Below are 11590 nucleotides of genomic sequence, written 5' to 3' on the forward strand. Positions count from 1 at the left end.
AACGCCATGGGATCGAGAACACTCCACCATAGCGCCCCCCGGCAGCCCCGGCTTGGCGCCAGGACACCCGCACAATGGAGGGGGATCGGAAACGCTTGATCCCCCTCGGTGACATATGTGGAGCCGTGCAATGCGGGTCCCATACCCGCTGGCCCCATTACGGATCGAGGAGAGCATGCGCTCTTCGCCTTCGACCCCGCCGCCTGCGTCGGAGAGGCGGCCTCTGCGACATGACATGGAATGAAAAAAAAAAACAAAAAAGATTGTTAATTGTGATATTTTTTTTGTTACTCTACTTTGGTGTCCCAATGCTGGGCAAAGGCCTCCCCTCGTTTCCCATTTTGGATAGAATGCGTCTAAGTCGTCCCGCCATCTCCTATTCGGTCTGCATGCACCCCGGCCTGCACCGTCTATGGTGTTCCGTGGGTCCCACACAGTAACCATTTTGGCACACCTTTCCGGGTGCATGCGGCAGACATGTCCAGCTCAGTCCCACTTAAGCTTGGCGGTGTTGACGCCTACATCGACATATTATATTGAATTAAGGCGTGTGTATTATAGTATAGTGTTCAAGTCTAGTGTTACAAATTAGTATGTATGAGCCATTATGTTACTCGAAATAAATGAATTTAAATTTAATTTAATTACTCACTATAGGCTTTGGGTTCCGTACGTGTGAATCGATGACATACCCGATAAATAAGTTGGTGAGAATATGAATTAGAATGAATTAATGAAGAAAATAATAAGTAAGCAAATAAAAAAACAAACGAATGAAAATAGTTGAGTTAGTAACTCGGTAAGCGAACGAATGAGTGAATTAAATTGTTAATAATTGAATGAATGAACCAACGAATGAATGGTTGAATGAACAAGCCCGCTCTCCGCTCGCACCCTACACCGTTGAGCTGTGCCCGCGTTGACGTGTGTGAAGTAGATAATGGAGTCGCCCGACGAATATAACGTGGAGAAGTGCTCATTTCGCACCATAAGCTCTGGGTTCTGTACATTATTATTTTTTATAACACGACGGTGGCATACAAGCATACGGCCCGCCTGATGGTAAGCAGTCACCGCAGCCTATGGACGTCTGCAACTCCAGAGGTGTTACATGCGCGTTGCCGACCCTTTAAAAACCTGTACACTCCCTTTATGAAGAACCTCATACTGTACACCCTCGGAAAAACCTCGGAAGGGAGCTCATATACAACAACAAACAAATATTAATATTACTAAGACTAAAACTATCTCGTAGGTATTTCATAATAATAATGCTTTATTTGGAAAACATAGGTGCACATAGGTCTTGGGTATGTATATAAATAGCTATGTTTTGCCGGTTGGCATACAAATGTCAAAGGGAACTAAAATCAAATTAAATAATGCCTAAATAATACCTATTATAACTTATAAAATAAATAAATTCAAATTCCAATGGTTGTCCGGAAGAGATCGCTTTTTTGCGATAAGAACGCCTGTTGTATACCTCTTCTTAATGTGCTGTATTATTTGTATTGTTTCTGTATTGAGGTGTGCAATCAAGAGTATTTTTATTGTATTGTATTGTATTGTAAATTACATTTAAAATTAAAATACAATTCAAATATAATTAAAATTACAATTGAAGTATATCATTAGTCAGTCATAATTATAGTTATTTGTTATTGTCATCAAGATAAGATTTTATGGAATAATGAAGCGGAGGCATGAATTAATGAACGATTGAGTGATGAAAGAATGACATAAATAATGAATGAAAGTATGAATAAGTGAGTAAATAAATAATCAAATGAAAACATTTGAGGAATTGAATTGACCAATGAGTGAGTGAATGATGTGTGAATCGAAGAGTGAATTTTGTAGCTGGGTTTTATCGTTTTACAGTGGAACCTTAATGAGTGAATGAGAAATATAAGAAATAGTGAATGGATACTTATCTGATTGTATGTGGGAAAATGTATTTGTAGAAGGGTTTTATCATTCAGCAGAGGAACTCCAATAGTCCTGCGCCTCTACATATAGTATTGTATGTCCCGTTCATTTCCTTGACACCGTTCCGATCTTGAGATAATTCAGTTGATTGAGGAATAGAATGAACAAGTGAATAAATGAGTGAATAAATGAGTGAATGAACGAGTGAATGAGTCAGTGAATGAATGAGTGTGAATGATGAATTAATGAGGAAAGGAAGGAAATGAGTGATACGAAGTGTGAACTTTGTAGCTATGTTCCTGGAACATACAAACAAAAAAACAGAACAAATAAAAAGGTTTTATCATTCCACAGAGGAACCCCAATAGTCCTGCGCCTCTATTGGCTGACAATAGTATATGTCCCATTCATTTCCTTGACACCGTTCCGATCTTTAGATGATAAATGAATAGATAATAAAAGTGAATGAATGAGTGTGAATGATGAATTAATGAGGAAAGTAAGGAAATGAGTGATACGAAGTGTGAACTTTGTAGCTATATTTCTGGAACATACAAACCCAAAAACAGAATATATAAAAAGTTCTTATCATTCCACAGAGGAACCCCAATAGTTCTGCGCCTCTATTGGCTGACAATAGTATATGTCCCATTCATTTCCTTGACACGGTTCCGATCTTTAGATGATAAATGAATAGATAATAAAAGTGAATAAATGAGTGATAACTGATAAACGAGTGAATGCTTATGTGAATGAGTGAGTGAATGAATGAGTGTGAATGATGAATTAATGAGGAAAGGAAGGAAATGAGTGATACGAAGTGTGAACTTTGTAGCTATATTTCTGGAACATACAAACCAAAAAAACAAAACATATAAAAAGGTTTTATCATTCCACAGAGGAACCCCAATAGTCCTGCGCCTCTATTGGCTGACAATAGTATATGTCCCATTCATTTCCTTGACACCGTTCCGATCTTTAGATTATCCAATTGGTTCTATTGTGACGATAAAGGGGATACAGTTGCACAAACTTTCATTAAAAGTGATGTTTATAATATTGTGGCATTTTTAACTTAGCCCTTCGCCTTCCACTTTTCCGAGCACGAACACTTTTTCCAAACTTTGGCATAAAGAATAAAATAGAATAGATTTCTTTTATTCGTAAACACACAAACAGTCAATAGACATACATAAAAGAAAACATAGTGAGGAAAAAGTGGTACGAAATGGGCTCATCTCAGCATGTTGCTGGCGATTATGTTGCTGGGGATATGTGGACAGACGTGTTTTGATGCCAAGCTGTGAGAGAATTGACGCATGTGCGTCGGGCCGACCAGCCGGCCTACCCAAGGTGATAATCGCTATCGCTACGACAACGAAACGTTTTGTGTCTCTATCACTCTTCCATATTAGTGCGACAATGACAGCTGCGTTTCAATCACTGAGAAGCGTAAGCGATTGGCATTGGCTACGCCGCCAGGGTATCCTAAGCATTCGCCTTCAGCACCACATTTCCAATTCGAACCTCAGGCAAACTCCACCAAGCGGTGAGGGCTACGCGGGATATTAGGACCGATGAAGACAAGTGACAGTAGCTGCTAAACCAAGTTGTCAGGATCCTCAGTAATGAGGGACCGACAAAGAAGAAGAAGATGTAAATGATATATTATAAATGATATAAATAAAAATGATATAAAGCAGTGGAGATGAACTGTAAAAATGTTTGGCAATAAACGTGCAGAAAACGAATACAAAGACCATTTCATGGGCTTTGAACAAAAATTACAACTAAATAAGTATTATCTGTATAAAAATGTCGATGGGCGGATGTGGTGGACACGGATCTACGCGAGCTCCAGGTTGAAGACTGGCGAGAAACTGCACAGGACCGGGATCAGTGGCGAGCAGTAGTGTTGGAGGCCAAGACACATTTTGGGTCGCTGCGCCAGAGGAGTAAGTAAGTAAGTAAGTAAGTATAAAAATGTATCATAAACTAGTTCCTAGTTGAAACTCTAGGTCCATGGGGTCCCAGCGCGCACAAGTTTTTTGGAGAAATCGCGAAACGTCTGGTTGACGTAACTGGTGACCGAAGAGCTGGCGGCTTCCTCGCACAAAGTATCAGCATTGCGATACAACGAGGAAATGCCGCTGGCATCCTTGGTACAATGCCTCAAGGGCCTACTTTAGATTTAAGATAGTTATAATAGTCCTCTGTATATATCCATAATATAAAAAATATTATTGTAAATATTTTAAGTATTTACCAATGAGGCAAAAGCTAGATTTTTAATAATATTATATTAGTATAGTTTGTTCTATACAAGCCAAATATAGAATTTTATGAATGAATTAAGATGAATCAAGTTATTATGGAGGTCAGAGTTACATACCTACGTTTGTATATGAGATAAGCGAAGATTTGTCAATTTTGAACCTACCAGCCAATAAAATAGAATCGAAAATAGTAAGACCTAGATTCAATAAATCTAAGCTGCATAGACAAGTTATGTATATATGTAATAAGTATGTAATAATTAATAAATAAACCAACTTATATTAAGAGGAAATTGGACGGCCCACTTCTCCATACAAACGTAGTCCCCATTTTCCTCTCTGGATACTGACGTAATAGAAAATATTTCTACATTTTTTTATGTAAATATATTAACAATAGCTATGCTTCTATGTTTGAGTTTTTTCAATGTTTTGATTACTGTAAAAATTAGAAGCGAAAATCTGTTTTCATACTAATATTTAAATGCTCCTAACTCCAATAATAATTAAAAATTTGAAAAAAATCTTACGTAGGGGCATAGCTGTGGTTGATATGCAACAAATTGTGTCAAAATATGTTCAATAATGTTAATATTCAGAGAGGAAAATGAGGACTACGTGTGTATGAAAAGGTGATGTCGCGGGGGTCCTCTACTTTCGTCTTAAGCGAAGTTCTATCATAATTATCCGAGTCGTATTGCTGAATAAATAAGTTGTATATAACACACTGAATTTGAGAGAATAGAAAAAATATTTTTCTGGCCCCCGGCCGGAAAGCTTCAACTTTCGGCCCGCTGCGCTATATGAAATGAAGTTGCCGCTTTCAGGCTCCTTCGAACCAACAAATATTATAAACACCAAAGCCAGATCATATGTTTTTCGACGATTACGATGACGTTTTCCATAAAAAGACACGTCAAAATAGCTTATCTTCTTCCTAATGCTAAAAAAAAAAACCTTCCAATTGCGAGTAGTACTCGCACAGGAAGGGTTCCCTACCATTATCTATAAAAACGGTCACCCATCCAAGCACTGACTGCGCCCGACGTTGCTTAACTTCGGTTATTGGATGAGAACCTCGAGATTGGAAATAAATATTTATTTTATTCTGTTTTCAGTATTTGTTGTTATAGCGGCAACAGAAATACACAATCTGTAGAAATTTCAACTGGCTAACTATCACGGGTCATGAGATACAGCCTGGTGACAGACGGACGGACAGCGGAGTCTCAGTAATAGGGTCCCGTTTGACCCTTTGGGTACGGAACCCTAAAAACGGACTACAGGTATGTTATATAAGTACTATTTTTTTTTAATTGACAGATATAAGTAGAACATAATTATTTACCATCGTATTTTCAAGGAAATGCACGAACCTGTTTCTATTTCAATCAGTCTCTGTACAAAAAGTACTGCGGTTGACTGAAGTAGCATGACAAATACGACCTTTTACGAGAAAATACGATGGCAAAGGATTATCAGCGACCGGTCTGGTCTAGTGGGTAGTGACCCTGCCTATGAAGCCGATGGTCCTGGGTTCGTATCATGGTAAGGGCATGTATTTGTGTGATGAGCACAGATATTTGTTCCTGAGTCATGGATGTTTTCTATGTATTTAAGTATTTGTATTATGTATATATATATATCGTTGTCTGAGTACCCACAACACAAGCCTTATTGAGCTCACCGTGGGACTTAATCAATTTGTGTAAGAATGTCCCTGTAATATAATATATAATATTAATACATATAATATAATATATTATGCACTACATCGATGGATTTGACGGCCGGTCTGGTCTAGTTGGCAGTGACCCTGCCTTTGAAGCCGATGGTCCCGGGTTCGAAAGTTCACCACACAAATAAATGCCCGGTAAGGGCATTTATTTGTGTGGTGAACGCAGACATTTGTTTCTGAGTCATGGATGTTTTCTATGTATATGTTCTCGCCTAGTACCCATAGTACAAGCATTGCTTAGTTTGCTCTGTGCATAATATCCCTAATATTTATTTATTATTTATTTGTACCACATTCACTATTTCATTGCTGGACCTGCACACACATTCCGTAATTATATGATTTTTCCAGTCAGAAATAAATCACATTCTTTTTATAGCAATAAAGAGGTATTTTATAGCATTCACTGTGTGTTTACGACATTTTTATGTAAAATATTGAAGTTATATAATATTATGGCATTCCAAATTCAAGATAACAATGGGTATAGTAAAGGTAATTTATGTAGATATGACCAATGCACCAAAGTGTCTTCACCGTGTTTCTAGGGTTCCGTAGCCAAGGGGTAAAAAGGGATCCTATTACTAAGACTCCGCTGTCCGTCCGTCTGTCTGTCTGTCCGTCTATCACCAGGCCGTATCTCATGAACCGTGATAGACAGTTGAAGTTTTCACAGATGATGTATTTCTGTTGCCGCTATAACAACAAATACTAAAAAGTACCCTAGGTAGTAGTACTTCGCTAATTTCAAGGGTGCATTCCTGAGCTTAAATTAAGTTAATTTCTCGAAGACACCGCAATTCTAATTAACTACATTTTTAATAGTTAACTGATAAGTCCCTTAAGAACATCTTTACCTACATATTAATTAGTGTTTAGTATGATTTAATACATTAGCTAAACGTAAGTACTACCGATCGACGATCGAAATAACACTGATAGTATATGTCACTTCCTAAGTATAATGAGGCAAGTGCAAAATCATGATTTCACTGGAGAGCAGTTCAAAGAAGATAAGTAACTTTGACGTGTTTTTTCATTCATAAACACTTCTGAAAAGTAAGTCGCAAATATGTACTAATTATAATTCATATACGATCTTGTACATTATTTTGCTTTCACAAGTAATAGTTACTGATTTCTAAAAAGCGTTTTTCAGTAAAAAGACTTGTCAAGATTGTTTACCGTTTTTCTAATGCTAAAAGAAATGAAAAGAATGTAGGTCCATAACATTTTGGATTTGTTCTGGCGAAATCTCTTAGATTATATCTGCATTAATAGAATTATGACGTTTTTAGTGGCAGTGGTTTCTCTACACGATGGCCCAGCGCTGGGCCAGCGAGATGGCCATGCGATGGCAGTGGTTCCGCTACACGATGGCCCAGCGCTGGACCAGCGAGATGGCCATGCGATGGCAGTGGTTTCTCTACACGATGGCCCAGCGCTGGGCCAGCGAGATGGCCATGCGATGGCAGTGGTCCCTATACGCGATGGCCCAGCGCTGGACCAGCGAGATGGCCATGCGATGGCAGTGGTTTCTCTACACGATGGCCCAGCGCTGGGCCAGCGAGATGGCCATGCGATGGCAGTGGTTCCTCTACACGATGGCCCAGCGCTGGGCCAGCGAGATGGCCATGCGATGGCAGTGATTTCTCTACACGATGGCCCAGCGCTGGGCCAGCGAGATGGCCATGCGATGGCAGTGATTCCTCTATACGATGGCCCAGCGCTGGACAAGTGATTTGGCCATGCGATGGTTGAGAGCACGCACTATGGAATGGGCCACGTACTAGATACGTACGCACCATCGCTGTCCCAACTTTGATGTGCGGACGAAAACTCGATACCTTGGCCATCCTATCGCCATCCCGCCGCGCCATAAGCCGTCCGACACCACTACCCTCTCTACACGCTGGCCCATCTCAGTAGGCCAGTATGATGGTCCATCATATAGAGGAGCCATAAAATATCTTCAGTTACCTATTATAAATATAGATAGGTAGAGTCGTTGTGCGTGAGAAGACCTCTATTGTTCAAAAGAACTGTTCACATGGCGTTAATGTTTATATTAAACAAAACCGTATTTATTAAATAATTATAACATAATGAAAGCGTTTCAAAAGGGGTCAAAATTAGCTATATTTGGCTTTAATTATCTTAATATATCAATAGTGCAAATTATGTATATGAAAATGCATTTAATTTAAGAATCGCATTAATTTGTTTATAAAATAATCCGGGTCAAAGGACCATTATTATTAATATTTTTGCCGTAATTTTAAAGGGTCATTAAGTACAGTTATGGTAATTTTTTTGTATATGTATATAAATATAAGAGTAACATTTAAGGTACCTTTTGATCCAATATGAAAACACTTCATTATTTTGGCACATTCAGCCAAATATTTTGTAGTTTCCAAAAATGTCCGGTTGAAAGGACCAATATTTATTATAATATTTGGTTCTACGAGTCATAGGTCATAGATTTTTTGTCCTGTGCAAATTTCTCACTACTAGCCAAACACCCGTTATCCTCAAATATATTACTTTCCATTGTCAAATTTATTCTGTCTAAAGTATAGTGTTAACAATCTTTTAATTCGTTGTTTACCTTCAAAATCCTATCGAGACAGCAAAATGTAAATGAGAAAATCAAATTGGAAAATCACTTAAAACTCTCAAATATAATCTAGAAACATTGTTATTGTTGTCACCGGAAATAACATGTTAACAAGATAATCCGACATTATATATATCCCAGCTATGTATGTCAATATATATACTTACATATCGTAGAGAGATCCGTCATCAAATCCATAGTAAAACGTCCTTTTTCACTTTAACAGGATTAATCCCCATCTCTTTCCTATATTGTCATCATTATGTCTCTCAAAAACATGGTGACACTGATACATCAAACCATACTCCTATAACATATCTTATTACACTTGATAACACACACTGTACACTTTGTTTTCACTATAACACACTTTGAGATTAGAATTAACCATATAACGTGAAATTAGTGTTAGAATTTGGAATGAGATCTAAATGTTTTCTAGGACTTGTCGACATAAAAACAGCCGGACCGTCACTGAACCAAACAGGTTTACATTGCTTTGCGTAGACGCACCACGTGATTATTACTAGCAAGTTCCGCCGCTCGCCGTTAGATGGCGCTAATTTTAAAAATGAAATGTAGAGCAGAAAATTATACAGTTTAATAACTGTTGTTGTAAACATTTACTAATTGTTACATATAGGAGATTTTAAACTAATACATGTTTTACTTACTACTTAATTGCGTAATATAAATAAATTTGAAAATTACCTTCGAAGTTTCGAGCGCGACTATGCTCTGATATAGTGCAAAATGAGAGTTGTATTTTTATAACTTAATTTTGAAATAAGTAATGTAAAGTAGTTAATAAAAAAATAGACTGTATAGTAGACTGAAAAGAAGGTTATTTACGACAAAATACTGAAGATTTTTAATAATAATAGTAATGTAGAGTCGTTTTTCAAGTATTATGAAATAACTGTTATACTCGTCCATTACAAGTTTTGCTTTTTACAAGCTATTATTTAACTTGCCCTGTTAGTATGTATGGGACAAATCTTGCAAGTTAAATTGCAAGTTGACCCACTTCCCGGTTTCCGATGAAGCTGAAAATTTGCATACATATATAAGTCGGGTGTCAATGCAATATTATGGTACCATCAAGCTGATCTAATGATGGAGACAGGAGGTGGCCATAGGAACTCTGTGATAAAACAACGCAACCTAATTGTATTTGGGGTTTTTAGAATTGTCTCGATGAGTATTAGTTGCCTGAGGAAAAAAGTACAGTCAGCGATAAAAGCTTGTACCAAAAATGAAATTTTTGCCAAAAACTTAAGTTAACTTGCCAGTATAAAATATGTATCGTGTCTATTTATTTTTATTATAAATATATTCAGAGCACCTCACCTAGGATGAAGGAAACAATGCCAACTTAGCGTGCACACTCCATATGTCAGTTTCCTTACTTAATAATTATAAGTTGTATGGGAAGTATGGTAAATCGTATTATTTATAAGTTTTAAACTCGCATAAAACTAAATACTTATTAAAATTAAATTTCATTACAAATAAGTTTTCGCAAACCTCGATTATATTAACTATTTATAAATGAGTTTGTATCTATGGATCGAGTAAGCACTCTCTCTTCTTCCTCGTGTTATCCCGGCATTTTTGCCACGGCTCATGGGACCCTGGGGTCCGCTTGGCAACTAATCCCAAGAATTGGCGTAGGTACTAGTTTTTACGAAAGCGACTGCCATCTGACCTTCTAACCCAGACGGGAAACTAGGCCTTATTGGAATTAGTCCGGTTTCCTCATGATGTTTTCCTTCACCCAAAAGCGACTGGTAAATATCAAATGATATTTCGTACATAAGTTCCGAAAAACGCACTGGTACGAGCCGGGGTTTGAACCCGCGACCTCCGGATTGCAAGTCGCACGCTCTTTCCGCTAGGCCACCAGCGCTTCTAGTATAGGCTTATAATAACTAAACAAACTTCTGCCACTCTCCACTAGATGGCGTTGTAATTAAAAATCCAAAGTTAATTAAACTGTTCACAAAGTGTATCTAACCATGTCGATTCTTATATATTTTGATTGATTAATTTAACCACGATTTGATTTGGACACATTTTTACGATATCAACGACATGTTATTATATAAACTGTGTTTGTTAGTTCATGCCCACATATTTGTCTGTGTAGATTAATGATTTTCGCGATAAGTGCTATACCACAGAATAAATAAGTAATAGTACTAATTACCGACACTAAGAATGGTGCCAGTTCAGCGGTGTCACTCACGAATTTGAGCCAATCGTGCAGTATAACGCAACTAGTTGCGACCAATCGCGCGCGTGACGCGAACTCCTCAACCAATAGTATTGCGGCGTTGTGGCTAGAATTTGTATGTGTGACACCGCTGTACTGGCCCCATAATACAGGAAAAATAGCATATTTTGGATTTGTTATTAGAAACTAGTATACCGTCTGTCTGTCAGTTACCTCTTCATGCTTTGCTCTATATTATTTATTTTGTTTACTTATGGTAACTGCGTAAGGTGAAGATGAAAACAGACAGACAAAGTTGCTTTCGCATTTTAAATATAATTAAGGATAAATAGATGAACATTATTGAGATGACATGAATAAATTTCCTTTAGCTAAACTAAGACCTGTATTAAAACCTGTTTAAGTATCTTGCAAAGCTAGATCTTATAAGTACTATGTTTCCGGATGTACTAGATTTCATGATTTACATATATTAGCTCAATTTTAGTCAAAAATATATAAATCCATATAATATAAATAAAGTCTTAAGAAAAAAATAACGTAACTCGAAAAATCAAGAAGAATGTTATGCTCGAATAAATGGCGATATACATTAGGCCTATACTCGAGTAGATGGCGACACCGTTTGATATTTACACATATCAGTGAAAAAACATGGGTCAAATAGCCATATGTCTTTCTAAGAGTTTTAGTCCTGTGTCGAAAGATGGCAGTAAATTTAGTTGACTACAAAATTTACTTGGACAATGCGCCTCTATACTAAGTAGGTATAAATAAATAAATAAATA

General features: G+C 37.3%; 1 protein-coding gene across 1 annotated transcript in view; it reads right to left on the minus strand.

Annotated features, from left to right (window-relative positions):
- Positions 1-9046, minus strand: part of LOC133533140 (uncharacterized) — an 87845-nt gene extending 78799 nt beyond the window's left edge. Inside the window, exon 1 of the mRNA XM_061872105.1 lies at positions 8734-9046. Coding sequence (XP_061728089.1) covers positions 8734-8764 — 31 coding nt within the window. The 5' untranslated portion in view covers positions 8765-9046. The remainder of the gene's footprint in view (positions 1-8733) is intronic.
- Between the last annotated feature and the right edge of the window lie 2544 nt (positions 9047-11590).

This window comes from Cydia pomonella, chromosome 28 (assembly GCF_033807575.1).
Source record: "Cydia pomonella isolate Wapato2018A chromosome 28, ilCydPomo1, whole genome shotgun sequence".
Classification (NCBI taxonomy): domain Eukaryota; kingdom Metazoa; phylum Arthropoda; class Insecta; order Lepidoptera; family Tortricidae; genus Cydia; species Cydia pomonella.